The sequence below is a fragment of the Clarias gariepinus genome, chromosome 15 (assembly GCF_024256425.1).
Source record: "Clarias gariepinus isolate MV-2021 ecotype Netherlands chromosome 15, CGAR_prim_01v2, whole genome shotgun sequence".
Taxonomy (NCBI): Eukaryota; Metazoa; Chordata; class Actinopteri; order Siluriformes; family Clariidae; genus Clarias; species Clarias gariepinus.
The window spans coordinates 5,166,974-5,191,728 of NC_071114.1; the positions used below are offsets into that span (position 1 = coordinate 5,166,974).

The 24,755-nt window shown below is 42.8% G+C and overlaps 1 protein-coding gene across 2 annotated transcripts in view; it reads left to right on the forward strand.

Annotated features, from left to right (window-relative positions):
* The window catches only part of LOC128542851 (serine/threonine-protein kinase Nek7), a 64,731-nt gene that overhangs the window by 21,717 nt on the left and 18,259 nt on the right, over nt 1–24,755 (forward strand). For both annotated transcript variants that reach the window (XM_053512984.1, XM_053512983.1), the window contains exons 2-8: nt 172–253; nt 7,097–7,228; nt 8,939–9,001; nt 12,091–12,201; nt 14,663–14,771; nt 17,153–17,260; nt 23,358–23,452. In XM_053512984.1, the coding sequence (XP_053368959.1) occupies nt 200–253; nt 7,097–7,228; nt 8,939–9,001; nt 12,091–12,201; nt 14,663–14,771; nt 17,153–17,260; nt 23,358–23,452 (672 nt within the window). In that variant the 5' untranslated portion in view covers nt 172–199. The remainder of the gene's footprint in view (nt 1–171; nt 254–7,096; nt 7,229–8,938; nt 9,002–12,090; nt 12,202–14,662; nt 14,772–17,152; nt 17,261–23,357; nt 23,453–24,755) is intronic.

Sequence of the window (24,755 nt, forward strand, 5' to 3'; positions counted from 1 at the left end):
GGTGACGCCAGACAGCCATTTCCTTGGAAGCATGTGATTGCCAGAGTGCAGCTCGCTGCTCTAATTCTATTACCAGATTCACAGGCGTACCTCGAGCATAGCGCGAGCGGCGAAATGGTGAGAAGTGCGACTTGTTCGTGTGATTTATTGGTGTGTTTCTTTTTCTGACAGGGGTGTAAGGCACCGAGCGCCTGTCAGCATGGACGCCCAACTACAAGGCCAGCAGCCACCCATAGCAGTGTTCCAACCGCAGGTAAGTGCACGTACACACACACACACACACACACACACACACACACACACTTGATGCACATTTGATGCGCGGATCGAATTAGGATTTGACCATTAAGGGCTGTTTCTGGGGGGGAAAAAACGACCAAAAAAGTTAAAGGTGCTGTGTGTCCCCCCGTGTTGTTAAGGCGTAGTCATGGCCGACGTCCTGCGCTAATAATCTCTAATACTAGAGTTACACTCTGACCTGGTGTACGATTTCACCACACACACACACACACGCCATCACAAGGCCAGAACTGCGATGTGTCTGGCACGAATCAGCCACACACTTAAAGTTGTCTAAACCTGTTCGACGTGATTCCTGTTAAATTCAACAAAATGTTTTTAACAAGGATTCAACAATTCCAGATTCAGGCTCATTTGGGAGTCGTTCGTTTTTCGTAACGACCTGCCGGAATGAAGAAAAGCAAGAAGCCATGATTGGTCAGACAGGTCATGATCAGCGTGCGATATTGAGCTGTGATTAGTGCTGTCCTTCGTTCCGTTCATCCCCCTTTTTCTTGTTCCTGTTTTACCGAGAACTTCGCCCTCGCCGGCTCGCTCTCGCCACTCGCCCCCTTTCCACATCTGCACCGCGCCGAATCTCTCCAACTGTCAGTCTCCCCGCAGAGAGACAGGCGGTGGTCTGCTCGCACCGTCTCGCCGTTCGTCTCCTCCTCTCTCCTCCTCTCCTTCTCTCCTCTCCTCTCTGCTCCGGCTCCTCCTGCGTGCCGGATGAGAAGTGATAATGAGATTCTGCTCTCTGCACAAGCAGCGCTTCCCGCGCACAAAAGCTATCATGTGTTTTTCTTCATTGCACCGCCGGAGACAGAGAGGTGTTGAAGCTCATCTCTCTCTCTCTTTCTCTCTTTCTCTTTCGCTCTTTGTTCCTCATTTTCAGTCACTCTTATTCTCTTTAAACAACTAATTAATTCACTGATTGATTTTTTTTTTCCAATACATATATCACATTTCCCAGATCTTCACACTACCTCGCCTATCCCGAGGTCACTTTTTTAATTTTTTTTTATTTTTTTTAAGGTAGGTGTTTAAAAGGAACCGAGCACTGAAAACGTCAACTTTCTTTTTTTATTTTATTTCATTTCTTTCCCCTTTTTATTTGTTATATGACCAAAAGCCTGGGAATAATAACCTCGTCCGAACCTTAACAGTTCCCCGATTAGCCATCTCACCTCCAGTCTTGTTGTGTTGGAGGTGTATAGATTTCAGAAGGTCTGCAGCGGGGTGCTAAGGTATTTGATCGGGTTTCTGTGGTCTGTGTCATTTATTATTTGTGAAGCTGTAAGGCAGGGGAAGAACAATATCTATTGTGAGCCTTGTGCTGTAAAAAAAAGCTTTAAAAAACCCTCTAAAATAAAAAGAAATGAAGAAATAAATAGATTTTAAGGATGGGGCGATATGACAAAAATATCACATCATGATTACATACACACCACGATATATACACTGACAGTGATAAAGTCTTATTGCAATTAAAACAGACAACGGAAAACCTAAACTAATACTATTAATAATAAAAGTGTTAATTAGTAATAAATGCATTTATAATAAAAAGAATTATTTCTAAAAAAAAAGGCGTTACAAAGTCAGATTATAATTTTGTAAGAAGTTGGATTAAAATGTTATATAATATATAATAATGGACATTGTGTCACAAAGCAGCTATACAAAACAAAAAATTATGGTTACAAATTAAAAATAAATAAATAAATAAATGAATGTATAGCTTTATAAACGGGCACGCCGGTCTACGGTCTACGGTGGCGAAGGAGTCGAAAGAATAAAACCTCCCAAGGAAGAGGAGGAACCTGACTCCAAAAGAAAACCCGTCCTCACTCAAGTAATGTTTATTAAAATTATTATATTTAAAATAAAATACGTTGCATTTTATAACCAGAACTATCTATCTATCTATCTATCTATCTATCTATTGCTATCATTTGGCTTGGACTGGGAAAAAAAACAAAAAGAGGAGGAAAAAAAGAATAAAAAGATAAAATTTACATGCAGTCAGACATTTAATATTGCTGGCGCTATCATAACGGTAAGTCCCGAAGGTATAATGCATATGCATTAGGTGCAGTAGATGAGCTGCATATTTAATGTGGAAGGGTGAGAATTTTCAGACGCGATTTTTGATCGTCACTTCGGATTTTTGACAGAGCAAAAAAAAAAAAAAAAAAAAAAGGGAAAGGAATTCTGCCGTAAAGCAAGAAGCAGGGATCTAAACACTGAAACAGAATGCGGAGAAGCAGAACCACTGTCTGGGGGTAAAGAAAGCATAAATATTGCATGGGGCAGCCTGATGAAAAGGATGGGAACTGGATCTCCCGCGTGTTGCCTCCCGCCTTCCGTTTCCTTGCCCTGTCACTCCCACCAAACCGCTATTCCTCCCACCAGCATCGGCGCCAACCCCGGCTCGCTGCTCTCGCACCTCTTCGCTGCTTGTGTTGTCCTCTCGCTGGCAGCTTCTGGCAGTGTTGTGCTGTCATCTCACACCTAGTCCTCCATGCTGCTACCACCCCATCCTCCATCGCTCCAGCGCCCGCCACCCCCCTGCCCGCCCCGTCTCCCGTGTTCCTGTCACCGAGCTCCATGCTTGTGTTTCTCTTTCTCATACCAGTGTCACCAGTGGCCAACCCTTAGTATGCCGCCTTCCTTGGAGTAGAACAACGCGCTTTATCGTGTCATATAACGTATTAATCAAGCTCACACTTCTACTTCTTTCTTTTTATCTCAAATCAGCTTCAGAAACACACAGGTTCTAGGCTCGATCCTAGAAATGCAAACTTAGCGTTTTTTTCCGATCTTTAACAATCATCCGTTAGTTTTCCCTTAAGTCGTTCATTGACTGTGCAATTGACATTTACATTTACATTTAGGCATTTGGCAGACGCTCTTATCCAAAACGACTTACAAAAAGTGCTTTAATGTTTACATCATTGGATACATACTTACACTGGGTTAACTAGGTTAATAACTAAGTGCCATTAGTCCAACACAACTGGGAAGTACTGGAGAAACAGATGCGTTTTGAGTCGTCATTTAAAGATAGTCAAAGTCTCTGCTAGAGGACATCTAGAGAAAGTTCATTCCACCGCCTAGGAGCCTGGATGAATGCCGCCCTCGATCCCTGAGAGATCTCATCCCACCTGAGAGATGGTGACCGCACTTAAAGCTGGATTTTTTTTCTATTGCATTTATTAACACTTTATTAGGTTTGTGGCCACCTAATCATCAAACATCCAAATTTCACAAGTTTGTCCCCCTATTCATCTATATAAGCTCCACTCTTTCAGGAAGCCATCCAAATAGATTTCCAAGTATAGCTGAGTATAGGAGTTGTGTCTGTTCAAATACCTGAGCAGGTGCTGATGCTGGTAAGAGGGGGTCAAAGGGTTCCAGTTCCTCCCAAAGGTGTGTTGGGTTTGAGATACAAGGCACTTGAGTTCCTCCACTCCAATCTTGACAAACCCATTCCAGGGCACTTTCGTACTAGGGATGATTGATTTGTATCTCTAATGATTGCTCCTCCTTCCCCCTAGCAAGCGTTTACATTATAATTTTTCTCTGTACTCAGGTACACCTGCGTATTTTCGTCCTCTGATATGGCAGGTGGCAGTATTCACTGAGTTGGTTTGCGAGTCGCTATTAGAGACAGAGATGAAAGGAACGAGGAAGGTGATCATCACACTACAACTAATAATATTGGTATTTTGGGAAACAATTACAGAAGAAAGCGATGCTTTCGTGTGCCTTCTTACTTCATCAGTTATTGGCACCTTTTGCAAACACACACACACACATTTCAGAGAGACAGACGGCACTGGTGACATTGTGACCACTTCTGTCCTCGGGTACAGTTGCCTTCCGTAACTGATTCGATCCGTCCTGAGCGTGAAACCATTGAGTTCTCACCGATCGAAATAAACCAGACTTTGGGGGATGGTGTCAAGTGTTCTCAAAAATGGTCCTGGGCCCTAATGTGAAAACACCCTTCCTTCCAGTAAATGGAAATTATAAGGCCTACAGCATAGACAAAATTGTGTGCTTCCAAATTTATAGCAAATAACAGTTTGCAGAAGAAGCACATAAGGATGTAATGGTCTGGTGTCCACGTACATATGGTGTATTTTTTCTTTCTTCTTTCCACAGTGTGATTTATACACTATGCTTGACTGTCTGTCTCTTTTAAAGTGACCAGCACGTGGCGACTGTGGGGTCAGTGTCTCCTCTGCTCTCCACCTGCCTACACCCCACTGCTTATTTTTGTTTTGTCCCTCTCTCCCGCTGAGAAAAAACGAGCCCTTTGTTCCTCTCCACCCTTCCTCAAGCTGTGATCTGTACAAATTGTGCCGCGTCTGTGGCATGCGACCCCGGCGGCCATGGAGCCTTTTTCTTCCGCTGCGCTTCATTCCTCCTCGGCCCAGCGCTCTAAATTGTGTGACAGAGCAAGGCTCGGATGAGACGGCCTGTCAGTCAGCGCGCCCCGCTGCCCTTTGAAGGCGAGGCCAGGGGACGAAAAGGTGCGGCAAATGGCCTGTGAAGTTTACATACACTGCCCACTGCTAAACAGATTACCGCTAATGAAGTGTCTGGAGCTCGGGTGGCGTCAGGCCTAATCCTGGCTGGCAGCACGTCCCTTCGGCTGCCAAAAAAGCCGCCACCCTCTGGCCCTCTTCCGCCTCCCGGGCTCAGGGAGGTGCCCGTCGTTAATCAGTCCGGATAGTGCGCAAGCTGACATGCAAATGTAGGTCATTGCATATGTAAATGTGTGATTAGCGAGCTGCATGCCAGGACACATTAGCACAACTTTGCTCTCAGCATGCACTTGTCACGCCGCTTTAGAGGCTCATGCTAACATTTGTCAAGCGAGCAATGCGAGAAGTGAAAGCAATGCCTCGTCTCCTTGCAAACCCCTCCCCTTTTCCATATCACATGACCTCCTAACCCTTTGGAAAGCATGGACCATAATGTGATTAAGTGGTCTTGGAATTCCAGTATCAGTATTGTATCGCTTGACAAATGATACCTTGATACCTTGTGCAGTGAAGGGGGGGAAAAAAGGCATCTTTTAGAGCAGAAAATGAAGCCAGGTAATGAAATAAAAGGAAAATAGCTTCAAAATTGCCTTAATCTGGTTGTTAATGTACAAAAACACTGTAGGAGTGGAAGAATTTCTTCTTAGGCACCAGATGTGTGTCTGGAATAAGTGTGTGTGGTGTCATGAAGAAAAACAAGCTGCTCCAGTGTGTTAATTGGATGGGGCAATTCTTCAGCTCTCGCCTTTTTTCCTCCCCCTTAAAGCTGTCAAACCAAAACAATGAAATGCTTAAATTGGCTGCCCCTTGATCTATATCCATCCTTCTAGCACTCAGCCGCTCGGGCACTTAGCTACAACGTGCGTTTCCTCCGAGCCCCGGTGCTTCGCATAGTCATATGCTGTAGATTCAGCAGACGGCTTATATAGCTGTCAGTGCGACATATAAAAGCGGTTTGCTCTTTAGTTGTAGCTATCACCACGAGCTCTTAGGAAGCATGCCGGCTTTTGTCGTAAACTCCCGAACACCAGGATGCATGAATATATAATGAAATTCTTTTCGAGGTGCATGGTTTAAAAAAAGAAATACCCTGCCCATTTCAGATAAAGGAAATGGTTTTAGGTAAGATTAGATTCCAAATTCTGTGCATTTTTAAAACTATAATGGATCAAAATGGATCACAGGGGTGTTTTTTCCTCGTGACGTGCGAAGTTAAGTGTGTTCCTGTGGTCTGCCCTGCATAGCCGCTCATGTTTTCTTTTGTGCCGCTTCTCATTTCTCTAGCCTTCGCAGGGCGACATGGAAACAGTAAAGGTCAACGTAGGATTTTTTTTTTCTCCCTCTTGTAACATAGCCAGAGGGCTAATAATGACTATTGCTTAGCGCTTTAATTTTGCAGCAGCTCTATAAGAAATAATTATGGTGGTTTGCCACAAGAATAAAGTCTCCTAACAGGTCTAGAGCGGGCATTGGGTGACTGTTGTAACGACAGTTGCGATGACATTAGGGTTTGAAAATTAGAATGATGTTGAAATAACATTAAACGAATGACGAATGACTCCACCATGTTGCAAACACAACCTCAAAACAACAACATTTTAAACTTGGGGCGTTTATGCCAAATAACATCCACCTGCCAAGCCGACAGCGTCCATAGCTCCTTATGTTTGTAACAGCGTTTAGAATTCTGATCTGAGATTCGCGGACACAACAGCTTCCCGCACACAGAGTGCGTAACCCTCCATTCGATCCGCAAACAACTTTTTACGCCTGATGTCCTTGCTGACGCAACTCCTTGTCTGATCGCGATTGGGATCGGCACTGCATGCAGTGCCTGGGTAGTAGGGGGTGTGCCAACCTACCGAGGCCGTGGCCCCAGGGGGAACAAGGATACCCAGATCCTCCGATTAACAGCCCAAAGCCTTAGCCTCCTGATCCACCACGGCCCGCTTCTTGGCTCCCTAATTACTTTCTGTAATATGGCGTTTGTTGCACTTGCTGTTATGTATTTACTAGCATCAACAGCATGCCCCTTAGTGCTCCAGTGGTAATGGCTCAGGCCATCGGTTTGTTATTAATATTGTCAAATAAATATAAAAAAAGTCACAATTTCTATAACATTGGCAGATTATCATCACCACAATGTTTTGACAGCCATACATTTTGCCTTTTTATCCGGTGTGAATGTGGTCTCAATTATTCCTCCATAGTCAAAGCCGTGAATTTATTTTGTGGTCTCTTTTGTTTCGTTTTTATAACAGAAGCCGGAAATGGGCTACAACAGCTTAGCCAATTACTACATTGAGAAGAAGATTGGACGGGGGCAGTTTAGCGAGGTCTATCGGGCGAAGTACTTAATGGACAACACTCCAGTCGCTTTGAAAAAAGTTCAGGTAAGTAAACTCTTTGATCTTATCCATCATTTGTTCATTTTTTGAGGATATGTTAAGTATCCCTTTAAGTCCCTGTGTAGGTTTAAATCCTAATTGAATGATTTTCAGTTTTTTTTTTTTTAAGCGATTAAGCGAAATTGTCACGTTATACAAATTAGGTTAATCAATTAAATATTTAAAACATTCTTCAGTTATTTAGCCATTAAATGATTATATGTTCGTTATAAGTCTTCGAGGTGAAATATAAGCTGAATATGAACCTCCGTCTATGACATCCAATAGGTGTCCCAAAACCTTTGAACCTAAGGTGTACGCTGTACGGTGTTTTCATTCTCCTTGCACCAGCATTAAAGAAGGACGAGCTGTTTACTTTGGATTAAACACACTTCTGTGGAGTTCTTCAAACAAATACGCATACACACCTTTATGCTTAAAGGTATTTACTTTGGAAATAACGGCAGGTTCTCTCCGTTTATACACCACTGCACTGGATCATCCGCAGAGGTGGGCGGTAGCCAAGTGTGTTTGCTTCGTGGCTGTACTTGCGTGCATATTTCATGTCTCTACATTTCATGTTCTACTTCACTTGAGTAGTTTTATTCGACGATACTTTTTACTTTAACCCCGCTCAAACGTACAGCACATATCGGTACTTTTACTTCACTACGTTTCTGCATGGTGTGGCATTGTCTAACCACATCGATGTGCGGAATTTGAAGCAGGAATTTCGCTACCTGCTGGGTGTTATGCGTAGTTGGTGATGTAATCAAAGTGGTTCTGCGTAGAAGCACTTAGTCTGCCAGGAATATAACAAAAGAAAGAAAAAGAGGAAGATATTAATTTTAGGTTAAGCTTCATACCTTTTCCAATAAAATCCCCCCCACCTTCTGTGTTAAAATTGGTTAAAAGATTTCAGTCCCATCTTTTATTGGTTATTTGCTTAATTACATATAAAATGTTAGCCAATCAGTGCTTCTTCCTCAGCCAGAGAATCCGTTCAGCCTCTTAGCAATATATAAGGCAGCGGAACTTGAGCAATAGATCGTAAGAAATTTAAACACTGCTAATTTACGATTCGCTTTCGTTCGTATCCAGGGTTGCCAGGTTTTGTCGAATTTTAAACCTTAACCGCATCTCAGAAATTCTTCCAATAGTTTTGTATATTGGGAAGAAAAATCACCTCAGTAATTTATGATGAGTAAGGCAGGGTTCTTATTTTTTCAAGTATTTCCTGAGTTATTATAATTAACCTGTGAGTGGGTTCTGTACTTCCCTTCTATAGTCAGTGTTATGAGTTTAAGCACTGAAACGACTATATTTTTTCTTTCTACAAAGAAAAAATCGTGACCGGTTGTGAAAGTTGGTGGGCTGATTCAGCGTCGTCCCGGAAGTACTCTGAACTGTTGAACCCATTAAGATGCCGTATAGAATTTGGTGTATTTTGGGTTCAGTGTGACCGTGCTGTCTCAAGCTCCCTCTTGCGATTGGCCGAAGGAGGCGATTTAGATGGTCGTATTGGCATGCTAATCAAGCACCATGACGTTGCTGAGTAGCACCTGCTCATGCCACCATTTACCACCGTGCCCCGTTGGTGCTTGTTTCTTTTTTGTTTGTTTATCTCTCTTCATTTCTTTTTCTTCCAAATGCCATTAATGCTCTCCCTTTTTCTTTTCCTCCCTCTCCCCTCTTACCCTTTTGATCTTTTGATAGATATTCGATCTGATGGATGCCAAAGCCCGGCAAGATTGCATCAAAGAGATAGATCTCCTGAAGGTAAGAAACCAGAGGAGGGGAGAGAGCGATGCCATGTGCTGCTATTACGCTTTTCTAAAGATGCCTCTGCTGAGACCTTATAACAGAGGAACGGCTAGACATAGAGGGAGAGAAAACAATTGATCTGCACCACCAGACGCATTGCTCTCTCTCGCTTGCTCTTTCACTCTCTTTCTCCATTTTCTGTCTTATTCCTTGTCTCTCTCTTTTTGTATAAGTCAAGAACAGATCACGGGTTCTTCATGTCGTTCCTCCAGGCTGAGATTGACTTTTTTTTTTTTCTCAATGCCAAACCTATATATATATTTTTCTTTTTAAATCCTTTTTTTTTCTTCTAATGTTTAGCAATGGAAGTGGAGGGGGGGTCTGCATCAGAGCAACAGTGTGGAAATTTTTTGCGCCCTCCCTCACGTGCCCTTTGATGTTGCGCATCCTTTGCCTCACATCTTCTGCCATGTTTTTAAACACAATGTTTGCCTTCATCAAACCGCCTCAGACAGGCTGCGTCTGGCCCCGACGCGAACGCTAACTAGCACGTTAATGACAGGTCCAATAAGGGTGAGCGTCCGGGTGATCTGAGGCGTCTCGGTACACTGTTTTGTCTCACCGTCTCGTCAGATCAGCTCACACAGAGGCACAGTGGCGGTATCTCTCGCTGCAGTGTTTTCGCGTTTGGCCGGACCTGAGGGAATGGGATGTGTAGATACATATCGTCCATGGTTATGAAATTTGGTGCAATGATTCAGCGTTGCTTCAAAAGTCACCCGAGTTTCCAAGACAGCGAGGCTGTGGTGAAGAAATTAGCGCATTAATTGCCGGTTAATTGATTCTGTCAGGCGGATTTACAAATACACCAAAGTGTGCGAAGAAGACCCTTCTTTATATCATAGGACACAGATATATTTTATCTCAGCATTTAGGGCTTTAGAGTATGAATACCAGTCAGAGTTTCCTGTACACTCCCTTGTTAATCAACATGGCCGGTACATCTATTCCATTTAGTTAGTTCTCGCCTGATCTCAGTCCCGATACAGTTATTATAACCGGCTTAGATTTAAAGGTCACATTGTATACTCTGGTGGCACAGTCCCGTAGCGGTTAGCACCGTGGCCTCACTCCTCCAGGGTCAAGGGTTCAATTCCCGCCTCGGGTCTGTGCGTGTGGAGTTTTCCCGTTCTCCCAGTGCTTGGTGGGTTTCCTCTGGATACTCCAGTTTTCTCCTACAGTCTGAAGACAAGCAGATTAGTTTAACTGGCATTTCCAAATTGATCCTTAGTGTCAGTGTGCTAGTGTGTGTGCTCTGCGATGGATTGACACCCTGTCCAGGTGTACCCCACCTCGGGCCCTGGGATAGTCTCCAGGAGCATCCCCCACCATGCAACCCCCCCCCCCCCCTTCCTGCTGCAACCCTGTATACAGGATAAAAGGTATAGAAGAGGAATCAAGAGGGCAGATCAGGGGTGAAATCAGGGTAGCTCAGTTGTTAAGGCATTGGACTACGGTTCGAAAAGACACGGGTACAAACCCTACGGCCACCAAGTTGCCACCGTTGGGACCTTGAGCAAGACCCTCAACTCTCAACTGCTTAGATGTATAATGAGATAGAAATGTAAGTCACTCTGGATAAGGGCATCTGACAAATGTAAATTCATACTTTTATTTGTAAGTATATTTATTTTTTATACATTAATTAAATTTCAGCTCAGAGTTTCATCTCAGATCTTGCATTCCGGCAGCTTGACTCTCTTTCTCTTTCACTCCTTTTCCAAACACACCATTTCAGTGTCTGTATCTTTTAATGAACCGCTCTCTCGAACATCTCTTCAAGGAAGGGCATTTTTCTTAGCCAATCGATGGCGGGGACCAGAAACTTCAATGTTGGAGACCATATCAAACATTTCGAACTTGTTTCTTTGGGCTTTTTCCATCGAATTTCTAAAAAATAACAAAACAAGAAAAATAATAGTATGGAAGATCGCTAATTCACGATGACACCATCAGTATAGATTGGGTTATAGATAGATAGATTGAATTAAGAGCTAAAGAAGGCTAGGTTAGCAGTACGCAGTTAGCTGTTACCCGGTAGCCTAAGACCTGTGCCCGGAGAAGGGCAGAGCTGTGATATATATATTCTATTGGTTTATTAAGCTTTAACCAATGTAAAAATGTCTCATGTTTTTGACTAAAATAACAGGTCGCCTTTAAATTGTCGTTTTGGCGAAAATGAGAGCTTGTATTCTAACAGCAAAGCAAGAATTAAGGGAAGGAAGGAAAGAAAAACAAACGACAGAGATCAGTCTAGTAAGTAAGACTGGCTAAACTGACCCAGTTTTCAGTTTCTTTGCTCTAAGCAGCTTTTTTTTTTTTAAATACAGTAATATGTGTTTCCTGTGTTTCTAATTAAGAATATTATTATTATTATTATTATTTTTATTATTGTCCAACTTTTCGACCCTAAGGATTTTCAGAGCACGAGATCTCAAAACATCCGCTTTTACCGTAACCGGATCCTCATAAACGGCAAGTCGTAAACCAGACGTCTCTTTTTGCGAGACGGCGGTGAAATTACAGCGCTCAGCATGTTAAAGGAAACACAGCGCTGCAGGATGATGCTCCCGCGGCTCCCGTGCGGTCCATAAATACATCTAATAAATGTACCGTAATGGAAACGCACGTGTATATCAGCTTGGAGCGGGAAGATTTTTTTAATAACGCTCCGTCCCGGCTCACTCTCCACAGCCTCTAAAATGGGGCTGTTCTTTTTTTCTGTTTTTTTTTTTCTTTCTCTTTTCCGTCTTTATGCTTCCTGTCTGTTTCCGTCATCCTCCATGCTTATTGCCCAACCAACAGGAAAAAGAAGTAGAGGATGGCGATTACGCTATGCTCCGCTGCCGCTTCTGCTGCCGCCTGGCTCGTCACGTCATCGGCGGACCTCGATTGCTAGCTTGATTGTTTATTTATTTATTTATTTATTTATTTAATAACAAGAGCCTAATTTCTTTGTTCTTGTGTTGATATTTAACAGTCACTGATTCGATTCTCTCTTTCTCTCTTTCTCTGTGTCTCTGTCTTTCTGTCTGTCTTCACAGCAACTCAACCATCCTAACGTAATTAAATATCACGCGTCATTCATCGAGGAGAATGAGCTAAATATAGTGCTGGAGCTGGCCGACGCCGGAGACCTCTCACGTATGATAAAGGTACGGCTGTGCGTCGGCATCTTTCCTTTTCCCTCCTGAACGTTTACATTCTCAGCGCTAGAGCATGAAAGGAAGGAGTCGAGCGTACGGTAGCACACGGTGAGAAACGCATCTGTTACATCTGAATGAAAAAGAGTGCAGTATGTAGTGCGACAAGTTATTCGTCCATTTTCAGGTCTTCTACGCTCTGAATGTTCACGGGAAGAACGACTGCAGTGGGCTCCGAGGCCCCTCGACCGGCATCGTCGTTCACGAACGTACGGCCTTCTTTAAAACCTTTGAAGCTTTCAGATGTTTGTCCTACTTCGCTTGAAGTCTTCGTCATTCATTAAGAGGTTTCATCACAAGTCCCGGTTTGATTTGAACGCCTGTCATAGATCTATTTCAATATGGAATATTAGGAATACAAAAGACCGATTTCGTGTGCTCTTATTTTGAAATGCTCCCGAGACTCGCGTACGTGTGCTATCTTTAGTCTTTTCACTCTTCTGACCTTCGACTCCGGTGAGAATAAACACGGATTGATTGCCCCGTCTTTGCCAAACATTCTTGTCTCCCATGGCATCCCTGTGTGTACGTCTTGAGGACTAGCGGCAACCGTGCCAACCATTTGATCGTGGTCTAATCTTCCTTTTAGAAACATTTAAACCCGTTTTGGTTGCCAGTCTTCCAGATTCCTCGAGATGAAGAATTGTTAAGGACGTTGTGACGTTGTGACTCGTCGTCGTGAGTGTTGGTTTTTAAGTCTTACAGATGGATACAAAGCTGCATGAAGAACGCTCATACGCCCAGCATTACATCGACTTGGGGCGACTCGGGAGCGACGAAATGAGAGGACAGAGACAATTAGACTCACAAGGGTGTTAGCTTATTGACGTCTTTCTTTTTTCAGACGGATGTTCGGAGCGAGTCAGCTTCCTCGCTCTACTCACAAATTGTTTTCTTTTCATCTTCCCTTCATTCATGAATCTTATTTGTTTAGTAAACAAAATCAGGGACGCCGGACTTGCTGTGAGTAAATGCGATGAAAACGACGTCGTATGTAAAACAGACACTCCAGACACCAGACGTGTGTGTGTATATCTAAAAAATTGACCATTTTTTATTCTTTTTGAGTCCACTTCCTGATTTTAGACGACCCCCCTACACACACACACACCCCGCTTTATTTGCATGCACTAACGGAATATTGCATGCGCCGTGTTTGCTTGTTAAAGGCGCGACGGGGCCGCCATATTCCCCCCCATTAACATCAAACAAGCCTCTGATATGCAAATATGAAGGACCGGAGAAGAATAGATCCACCAGCCTTTGTTTGGGTCGCGGTATCCTGAGCTCGAGACTGTGTTTCGATCATTTAGTCCATGATGAGAATAATATAATAATAATAATACTAACATACCCAGATCCGGATCATATTTACCGGAGCGAGCTCGAGGACGCTCACCTGACACGATGGTGACTCCAGTCAGCACAACAAAAAGCTCGGATAATTAGTGCAGTTTTGCTTAAATAAGCTTTATTTTGATTTGATTAAGCATTTTAAATCCGGGCTCTTGACCACTTCACCTCCTGTCCCCCTGTAGTGCCGCGGTGCTAAAAGCATGGGGATTGCATGTGAAATGGCGTTAATGGGTTTATCAGAAGCCTTGCCAAAAAAAAAAATTATCCTGAAAAAACATACAAGGGGTGTTCGAGTCAAACCAGGACTGCCTTTATTTCCCGATATAATCCCCTGATACACTAATGCACTTATCCCAGTGTTTCACTAGAGCTTGGGCACCATCAAGGTAGAAAGGTTTCTCAGTGCGCTGGAGCCGTGATCCGACTGCCTGCTTCACGTCTGAACCGCTGGCCTCCCAGGAACTCCTTTAAACATGTGGAAAAGTCTTGGAGCGTGGTCAGGACTGTACGTGGGACGTGGCAATAAAAAGATGTTGATGACAAGTTTTCCATCGATTATTTATTTATTTATTGTTTTAAGGATCAGGCGTTCCACTCGATGTACGTTCACCGGGACGACTGCATTCACGGGCCTTTTTTAAAAAGGTTGCACCGGTGCTAAGCGTCTCGTCATCGCACCTGGGTTTCACGTCGTTATAAGTTTCATCACAAGTCCCAGTTTGACTTGAACGCCCTTCATGGAATAATGCCAGAGCAGTGCTTAAGTGTGGATCAAGAATTGTAGGACGTTATCGTTAGCTACTCAGGTATTCATGAATTACTAACAGTAATGTGTTAAACTGCTGCCATTTATACAAAAAGTATGCGCGCCCTCGAGTCCATATATGGTTCTACCCCAAAATTTTACAACAACCACCAACCTGTACCCAAATGCACACATCTGGTCTGGACTGGAACCTCCGACTTGCACCCCCAGACCTTCTCACTTAACATCACAAATGCTTTTGAGGATTCTCTAAATTAGATTTTTTTTTTGTTTTTTGTCTTTCTTTTGTAGCATTTCAAGAAACAGAGGAGGCTGATTCCTGAAAAGACTGTATGGAAGTACTTTGTTCAGCTGTGCAGCGCGCTGGAGCACATGCACTCCCGACGTGTCATGCACAGAGGTACTGAAACACGCAGGACACACAGGATCGACAGAGATCCAGACTTTACCGATTCTGAATCGATTTTTTTTTTAAACGTAAATCATAGATTTCCGAACGTTTCGTCTGAACACAAAAAAAAAAAAAAATTATTTTACTGCACCTTCCACGTAATCCGAGCTGAAGTTATGTGAGCGCCTGGAGTGAGGATTTAGCGCCGACGGTGCCATAAAAAACAGAAAGCGCGCGAGTCTGCCGAGCACGTCCAGCTTTTTTATTTGTGTTGTTAACGAGTTTTTAATTATTTCCGTCTCAGGAAAGTGTAGGATAGCGAGAAGATCAAGGGTTTGTGACTGTAGTAAAGATTTGCCGAGCAGTTTAAAAATTTGTCTTGACATTCAGAAACAAGAAAACAAGAGAACGCTGGGATCATCTGTATATACAGTACAGTGGAAGTGATGTCATTGTTTTGATGTAAGGGCATCAAAGTCATTCTAACTTTGTTTTTAATTTAAAGGATACATATTTGCACATAGATTAACATTTTTTAAGTGAATGCATCCTAGTTTAAGGTTTTTATGTTTTAGAATGACATGTTTAAAGTAATATATATATATATATATCCCCCCCTACATTCTAGAACACTACTTGATTATCAGAACAATCAATTAACACACACGTCATTAGACAATTAAGCCACAGTCAGTTATTTTAAGACATGAAGGTCAGCTGTTCTGGAACAGTTCTTGCAAGAACAGTATTGTGTCGAGGGCATTAGCGAAACCCATCAAGCTCCATGATGAAACTGTCTCTCATGAAGATCTTCCCAGGAAAGCAAAACCAAAACTCAGGTCTGCTGCAGAGGAGAAGTTCATTTAGAGTCACCAGCCTTAGAAATCACCAATTAATAATTAGATAAAAATGTAAGTCGCTCTGGATAAGAGCGTCTGCCAAATGCCTAAATGTAAATGTAAATTAACAACCAGCACCTCAGATTAGAGCCGTTATCAAGGCTTACAGATCATAAGTAGCAGATATACATCTCAATATCAACGGTTTAAAGGAAACGATTGTGTATTTTGGATGTTTTTACAGTGTTGAAAGAAAAAAAAATTAGGAACGGACCATGGCGTTGGAAGGTGTGTCCAAACTTTTGACTAGGAGTGTATGTCTGTCTATCCATTTAATGATCTAATTCTGTAAAAGAGCTCAATATAAAACATAAAAGCTTAAAATGGGGTGCATTCAGTTATAAAAATTAATTCTATTTAAAAAATAAAAAAAAAACAAGCCCATGTTTTCCGCTGGGAAAGTTGTGCCAACACTTATTTATTTATTTATTTATTTTTAATCATTTAAAATAAAAAATTCAGATGACTAAAACTAAGACATAAATGCCATGTTTACACTTTATTTTTTAATAAACACAAAAAATACAGGGTTTTAACTCTTTTTATTTTACTGTGTGCTTGTTCAGCATCCTACATTCGAAATGTTTCCTGTCTTTCCTTCCGTCCCTCCGACCTCACGGTTATAAATGATGAGGTTTTTTTCTTTTTTCTTTCTTGAGCATGTTGAGCAGATCATGACTCAAACACACACACACACTCACTCTTTCCGATAGTCAAAGCAATCAAACACAAAAGCATGCTGGAAATGTTATTCAGCTCCACCTTCAGCACTTAACTCTGTTCCATTACCGTTACGTTTTCCATCCTGATTGAAAACTCCGAATATTTTATTTATTAACCCCCGTTCATTATACACCCTATAGATCGTTGTGTTCCAACACAGTAGGTGGAAATGTTTATGTAGACGGACAAAAATTCCCAGGTCGATCTCATTTCTTTTAATGTGTGCGTCAATCATTTATCCCATTACAACACTGCGTTTGGAAAGATACACACTCTTAAAAAGAAAGGAAAAAAAAAAAACTGCTTGTTAACCGTACATCGATCCTGTCCCTCTGGACCCTGGTCACTCCCCTGTCCACCTGCCCGCGCGAGCCGTTTACCGCACCTGAAGCCGTCCCCCGTCCGCGTGCGTCTCGTCCTCCAGATCGCGCCTCGGCGTCCGAACATATGTGTGTGTTTGTTATTGCCGTGACGCCTCATGTCCTGAGGTGTTAAACTTGAAACGGTACAGTGTTCCTACAAGCATATGGTTCTGATAATGTGACGTGCACACACACACACTTCCACACTTCCACAGACGTGCACACACACACACACACATAACACACTGCCCTTAAAATGAGATGTCTAACACTGCTCTCCCAGTCTATTAAAGGTGATTTATATCCCGTGCCTGCTTCCTTTTCCTGATTTAGTTTTGTACAGGCCATGTTTCTTTGTCCTGCCGCTCCCTAAGCTGTTCCATTTATCTTTCGTTTCTTTTTAAAGATATTAAACCGGCCAACGTCTTCATCACTGCTACCGGAGTGGTGAAACTAGGCGACCTGGGTTTGGGCCGCTTCTTCAGCTCCAAAACCACCGCCGCGCACTCTCTAGGTGAGCACTCCTTCTCATTCTCCTGTCTCTATTTTAAGCAGCAGGATCTTCTGTCTCCGCTGTCCATCTTTCTCTCTCTCTCTCTCTCTCTTTTTCTCTTTCTGACTTGAAATAAAGAGAACCCGAAACTCTGAAACCTGAGGTCGAGTGGAAACGCTGCAGAGCAGGCCGGCGTGTTTCATTAGGCCCGGCTGCGAGCAGAACCATGTGTCGGTTATAAAGCGCCACTTCCCGCCTGCCCCCGGGGCCGGTTGGGAGCAAAGCATTTCAGGATCTGTATCCATTTCATTGAGCACTAAGGGCCTTCCTGTTGCCCTGACCCCTGTGCCACATCTCCTCACGCATGAGTTCTAGCCAGAGCCAGCGATCGTGAAGGCAGAGAAGTGTAAATGAGTGGAAGAGGGAGGGGGAGGAAAAAAAGAAAGAGAGAGAGAGAGAGAGAGAATTAGCCTTTTAACGGCAGACAGTTTGTCTAGGACACCACGTGTTGGGAAGCCGTGACGTTTGTCCTTGCATGAGAAGATTTACGCAGCACCATCACCATCGGTCTCTGGTTTTACTTAAATACGCCCGAGTGTTTTGGTGTGAACATGGAAATGGATTTCTACACTCACTCTAGCGTCTACATTTTTTATTATATATATATTTTTAAAATAATGTTATTTATATAATTGTGAGAAATTCAGAGTAAGCATATACAGCTCCTGAATGACGTCTTCCCTTTTGTAGCACCGCTCGATCTATTTGTCTCGTTTTTTTTTTCTTCTTTCTTTCTTTTTTTGTAGACAATCGACAGATGAATAAAAAATACAGTAAATTCAAGTCCACAGCTCCCTCTGCAGATCAGCAAGTGAAGTCCTCTCTCAGACAAAGCCTGCGCAGAGACACTGGCCCAGGGCTGCTTTTTGTCCAGGACTATCTGGCCTGGATTTTGTCTCAGATGTAGTCCAGCAAGTTGTCCCTGTTTTTTTTTTTTCTTGGTTTTTGTTCCCGATGTTGTGCAGCAGGTTGTCCTGAATGTGGTCCAGGATGCTGTCCCAAATTTTGTCCAGATGTAGTTCTTTAGGCTGTCCTGGTTGTTGTGCAGCAGGTTGTCCTGGATTTTGTCCCACTACTTGTACCAGATGTTGTCCAGCAGGTTATCCTGGATGTGGTCCAGGATGTTGTCCAGCAGGTTGTCCTGGAGGCTGTGGTCCAGGACGTTGTCCCAGTTGTTGTCCTGGATGTCCAGCAAGCTGTTCTAATTGTTGTGCAGAAGGTTGTCCTGGATGTCATTCCAGATGTTGTCCCGGATGTTGTCCAGGAGATTGTCCCGGTTGTTGTGAAGCAGGTTGTACAGGACATTGTCCCAATTGTTGTCCCGCATGTCCAGCAAGATGTTCTGATTGTTGTGCAGAAGGTTGTCCTGGATGTTGTCCCAGATGTTGTCCTGGTTATTGTTTGAGATGTTGACCGGCAGGTTGTCCCAGATGTTGTCCCAGAGGTTGTCCCTCTGGGTTATTGTTTGTGGTGATGTCCATCATGCTTTCCTGGTTGTTGTGCAACAGGTTGTTCTAGATGCTGTTCAGGATGTTGTCCCTTTTAAAAAATTTTTTCCTAAAATTGTATATTGGGTCTTTCAGGTCTCTCTTAATCCATTCACACTAGTGCTGGGCGATACGGACGCAAATGAAACATTTTGCCTTGATTATGATTAATGGGTTATTATTATTATTGTTGTTGTTGTTGATTTGACCCCTGAGACTACACTGCCACTGTACAGCCTGTAAATCTGTTCAGCTATTAAAGCTGTGATGTGTTTCTTATCCGTGTTGCTTTCATGTCGCAAACTGGACCGGGCGGAGTCATGTGACTCGATTGACTAACAGAATTTCAAAAAGGAAATAGCTGACAGCGGCAAGATTACGTCAGTTTTGATTAATTTTCGATTAATTTTCGATTAATCGCCCAGCCCTGATCTGTACACACACACACACACACACACACACACACACACACACACACTCCATCATGCATACACACACTCCATCACGCATACACACTCCTGTTTTCAGATCATTGGGATGATTAAGAGCTGTTAAAGTGTGTGTTTATTTTTACATTTAACAGCATGACTTCTTTTTACAGAAACCTTCAAAGCTATTTTTCACAAGGTTTGATTTGCAGTGTTGAACAGAATGGTGTGTGTGTGTGTGTGTGTGTGTGTGATCTCATCACAGGACACTCCTGCTGTTGCGAGTCACACTGAGGTGTGTGTGTGTGTGTGTGTGTGTGTGTGTGTGTGTGCAGGCTGAGTTTAGAATTCACGAGGTTAAATTCACCCAGAGGCACAGAGACCCAGCTCTATATCTCCCTCTGGGTGCACTACAGTCCTCCCTGAGCGCTCTCTCTCTCTCTCTCTCTCTCTCTCTCTCATCTTTCTTTCTCTTTTGCTCACTCACTCTCCCCTTTTCTCACTCTCTCTCATATCTATCATTTATCTCTTTCCCCTTTTTTCTTCCTATCTTTCCATCTCTTGTCCATCTCTGGTCTCTTTCTCTCCCTCCTCCTCTTTCTCCTAATTTCTTTTGCTCTATTTCTCTTGTCCATCTCATTTCTCTCTTTCTGTCTTCCTTTTTTTTCCTTCTCCCTCTTTTTCTCTTCCTTTCACTCTCTCTCTTGTCTCATTCTGTCTCTTCTTACTTCTTCTCTCTTTCACTTTCTTGCTCTTCTCTCTCTCTCTTTTTCTCTCCCTCTCTCTCCCTCTCTGTCTCTTCCTTTCTCTATTTCACGCTCTCTCTTGTCTCATTCTCTCTCTTTTTCTCTCCCTTTTCTCTCTCTCTCTCCCTTTCTCTCTCTCTCTCTCTCTCTCTCTCTCTCTCTCTCTCTCTCTCTCTCCCTTTCTCTCTCTCTCTCTCTTTTTCTCTCTCCCTGGTTTCCTGAAGGTGGGGGGAGGGTGCCAGAGGAATAGTGGCTTGACAGTTCGGGCTGTAATGAGACAAACCACCGTGATAGAACAGTGCGATGCGCGCGGGATGGAGCTCCGGATGGGCCTGTCAGTTCTCTCCCTCAGAAGTCGAGCCGCATCCTTTTAACTCCGTCTCCGTGCAGCTCCGCAGCCCACAGATCCAAACAAAGCCGAGGAGAAGAGCGAAACAGTGAAAGAGCGACTCTGTGTGTGTGCGTGTGTGTGTGTGTGTGTGGGGGGGGGGGGGGCGATCACTCTTTTTTTCTTTGCATTTTCTGCCCCAGGCTCCTTCCCCTTTAAATTACAAGAGGTGGGGGTGCAGAGCAAAGGAAGATTTTCAGAGGAATAACAATGCTAGAGGTGATGGTTAAAAAAAAAAAGAAAGAAAAGAAAAAAAGAGGAAGCCGGTGCGTTTGTGTAATTAACACCGGAAATGCTATGATTAATTACGTTTCATTCCGTTATATTCAACACGCTCGCTTTCTTACTTTTTACTAAGTGCGAGCTCTCGTGTAAAGGTCTTTAGATTACATTAATTCTGGCGTCGATCAATTATACGCTTTATTTTTTGTAATTGCTGTTTATCGGCATCCACACTGCGACGACAGCGGTTAAATAAATAAATAAATAAATACCCATTCCCAGCCCTTAACGAACAATATATCCTCCTGTCATAACGATTCATAATAATACAATCAATCCCAACATGACTTCATTTGCATAAAGAAGTGCTCTTGCCAGAATGCTCTTGGCTTTTTTTCTTTTCTTTTTTTTTTGGGATATAAATCTATTAGCATACGAAACGACTATTTTTAATGATGATAAGAGCCGATGTTCAAACAGCGCTCAGAGACATCAGTGTGTGCAGAAACACAATCGTTAACAAGCTCCTGTGAATAGATCCCCTTTAATACGGAGGTTAATTGCTCCTGGATTATTAAAAATCTACTTTTTTATTATTATTTTTAAAAAAAATCTTTTAATCTTTATTTTTTTAACGATGATTATAAAGGCTGACCGCTCTCGGACCGCCGCGTCTCACGTCATCATCGTCGGAGTCACATGGAGCTGCTTGTGGAGTTTGAGTGCTCTCTGGTGACCACGTGGGAGGGGACGGGATGCTCAATCTCTCTCTCTCTCTCTCTCTGGCCTGTCAATCACAGCAGTGTTAGCCAATCGCAGGCAGGTGTGAGAAAGAGGAGGACACAATCGGAGCATGTGACGCAGCATGAACAGCAGCTCGAACCGTGAAATCAAGATTAAGTGGAAACTCGAATATCGAAAAAAACAAAAAAACCCTGACAGCAGTATATACTGAGCGGTACCTTGGCTTACGAATCAAATCTGTTCCGGAGGCGAGTTCTTAAAGCGTGATTTCATATTGCGAAACGCATTTTTCCATAGGAAACAATGTAAATGCAAATAATCCGCTCCAGTTTAGGATTTTTTTTTATATTAAGTAAAATATGAAATAAATAGACATTAAACCTCACCTAACATTAATTTATGATTCCTCTTGGTCCCGGCTGCTTTAAAAACCAAACTGAAAGCGGCTCTGTTTTCTTCTTCCTGCCGTCCCTGCTAACATTCTGGGGACCCATGGTTCTGTGTCTTCACTAAATCTTGCACAAAATGCAAAAAAAAAAAAACAGGCGAAAAAATACGTAAACTCCCTTAGCTTGGCTTTCCACTGGCGCAAACAGGTTTTAAACGGCTCCCGGACGTACACGCAGTTTAGCCGGCGTTCAGTTCGTCCGCTCGCATGCCGAAGCAAATTTCTTGCAAAATTTCATTTCTTAAGGTGAAAATTCATGAGGCGGAGCGTTTTGTGTGCTGAGGTACCTATCGCTCGACTGTACATCAGCACTGCACATGAGCCACTGGACGCTCCGAAAAAATCATTTTGGAAAGCAGTTGAGATGAAAAAACCTGTCCAAAGGTCGCATAAGACGGTTTTCCTTTTAAAGCGGTCATGTTTCGGTCGGCTAAAATGCAGCATCGCACGGATGATTCTGGATGACCTGGTTCACTTTACCGTACACAGGGCGGAGATTATGGAAACCTGATATGGGACTTTTAAAAGAAGACTTTCCCTGTGTTCACCCTAAATTTATCATTACAGACTTTTTAGATCAGGATTCAGTAGATTAGAGATGCAAGACCCAAAAGAGAGAAGATTAAGACAGGTTCAAGTGTCCTTGTCTCCTGCTGATGTGTCCCCGATTAAGAAAAATCATTCGATGCATCAGAGCATGTTGTTTTATTTTTTTTCAGTAGATATAAAGTTGAGATCATATTACACGGGCGAGCATGTAACAGCAATTCATTTTAGAGTATTTAGTATCATCTGTAAGGTAAGGTTAAACATGAACGTGCAGTTCCTCAAATGACCACTAGGCTTCAAAAGTGAGTCAATCCCTATAGAGCTCCAAGTTAAAACCTAAGAAACAAACAGTTTTGGTCTCCGTAGATAGATTTCCCATGACGACTGTACAGGGGGTGAATTTTGATGTTACTCGTTAGTTAAAATTGTATTAAGCTTATAAGCTGTGCATGATTATGGGAGTCGCTGATTTGATTGACAGCTGCATTGCAGGTGTGACTCACTTTTGTTCCATCCGTTCCCACATTTCTGGATTAATCAGCGTTTACTCCTGCTCCTGCCAAGGAGGTGACGAGCAGCGATCCCAGAGTCACAGAGGGTTTGTGCAGTTGTGGTTTCAGTGCATCATTAAATCATCTGTCGTTTAAGTTTTTTAATCGCTGTATGGAAAGCAGATTAAAAACGTCTACGAAAATCCCTTGATAGCATTCAGCAACCAAAGTCTGAGCAATGCTTCAACTCTGATCTCATCACCATCAGTCAGGTTGTTTTAGGGAAGCCGGATTTCTTAGGACACGAGTTTGTTTCTGTCGCTGCTTGCTGTGTTGAGTCAGGGTCTCTTTCAGCGCTCTCTCTCTCTCTCTCTCTCTCTCTCTCTCGTTTTTGCTCTTTCTTCTCAACCCGAGTTCCCCCATCATCAATGAAGCATCCATGGGTGACTCTCTCGCCTGTACGATTCCTCACTTAGCAAACCAGACGAGCCTCTCTAATTTTTGCTTTTCCTCCTCTCTCTCTCTCTCTCTCTCTCCCTCTCTTTTCTGATCCAGTGGGCACCCCTTATTACATGTCTCCCGAGAGGATACACGAAAACGGATATAACTTCAAATCTGACATCTGGTCGCTAGGCTGTCTGCTGTACGAGGTAACGTATAGAAACTTTTCTCCCCACTCCTGCACCCACAACTCCCCCTTCTTTTTTTTTCTTTATTCCAGTAAGTTGGCGATAGAGTTCTTTTGCGGCATAAAAAAAAAAAAATTGTCTGCCGCCGAAATTACAAGTATGGTTTTCCACTTTATGAGTCAAGCATCCCTGTACGGGAAACCTGGAGTGTGTTTGAATGTTGGAAACGTAATGCGGATGACGTTGACATGTGTTTTAGATAAGACGTCTCTTAAATGATGCTGCCTGCTTTGATTAGGCCTGAAGAAAGCATGCCGCGGATTGAGGTTTTGGAAGCTGCGCAAAAGGTCAACAGTGTTTTTGAACCGAGATAAATGTTTCTTTCATACTGTGTGTATATATACAGAGTCTGTCCACTACATCACCAGGCTTGTGTCACAGTATAGAGACTTTGTAAAGTATTGCTTTTTAGATATTACATATATATATATATATATATATATATATATATATATATATATATATATATATTGTAAAGGCTCCCTTTATTTCTATAATCTCCTGCTACACCAATGCACTTATCCCAGTACTTGGATACCATCAAGGTAGGAACTTTTCTCAGTACACCGAGGCCATGATCAAACTTCCTGCTTCATGTCTAAAATGCTGGCCTCCCAGGAACTCCTTCAATTCCCCCAATATTTATGAAGGGCTTGGAGCGAGGTCAGGACTGTACGGAGGATGTCTCATCACTGTACTCTGCTTCTTCAAATGTCAATCACTTTTCCGCTTTCATTCATGAGAAATTTCATCACAAGTCCCAGTTTGATTTGAACAACCCCTCGTAGATTAAAGATTAGATATTATACGAAGGGGTTTCTACTGATTTAATAATAAGTGTTTTTTTTTGTTTGTTTTTTTGCTAATGTAATTTATAGATGAAAATATCAAAACATTATTTATCGAGATATTTGTCCCGGTTTGACTTGAACGCACCTTCCTTTTGTCTATCAAATTATAACTTATAATTTTCATATATATATATATAAATATATAATACACACACACACACACAGAGACTAGAAATAGACACACTGTTAGTCCAGCACCCATTCTTCCCAGAATCCCCCTTGTCTTCTTTTTTTTTTTTTTTTTTTTTTTTGGTTAAATCCATGTTGGGGATCTCACCAGTAGCCGCTCCTCCCAAAGTGCCTGGGGCTGAAAAACATCCACCCGAGTTCAGCGCCGCTTGGAGACCGCACTCCTTGCCGCTAATTAGTCTCCCACAATGCACCGGGGCCGACACTGTGCCATGGGTCAGCCA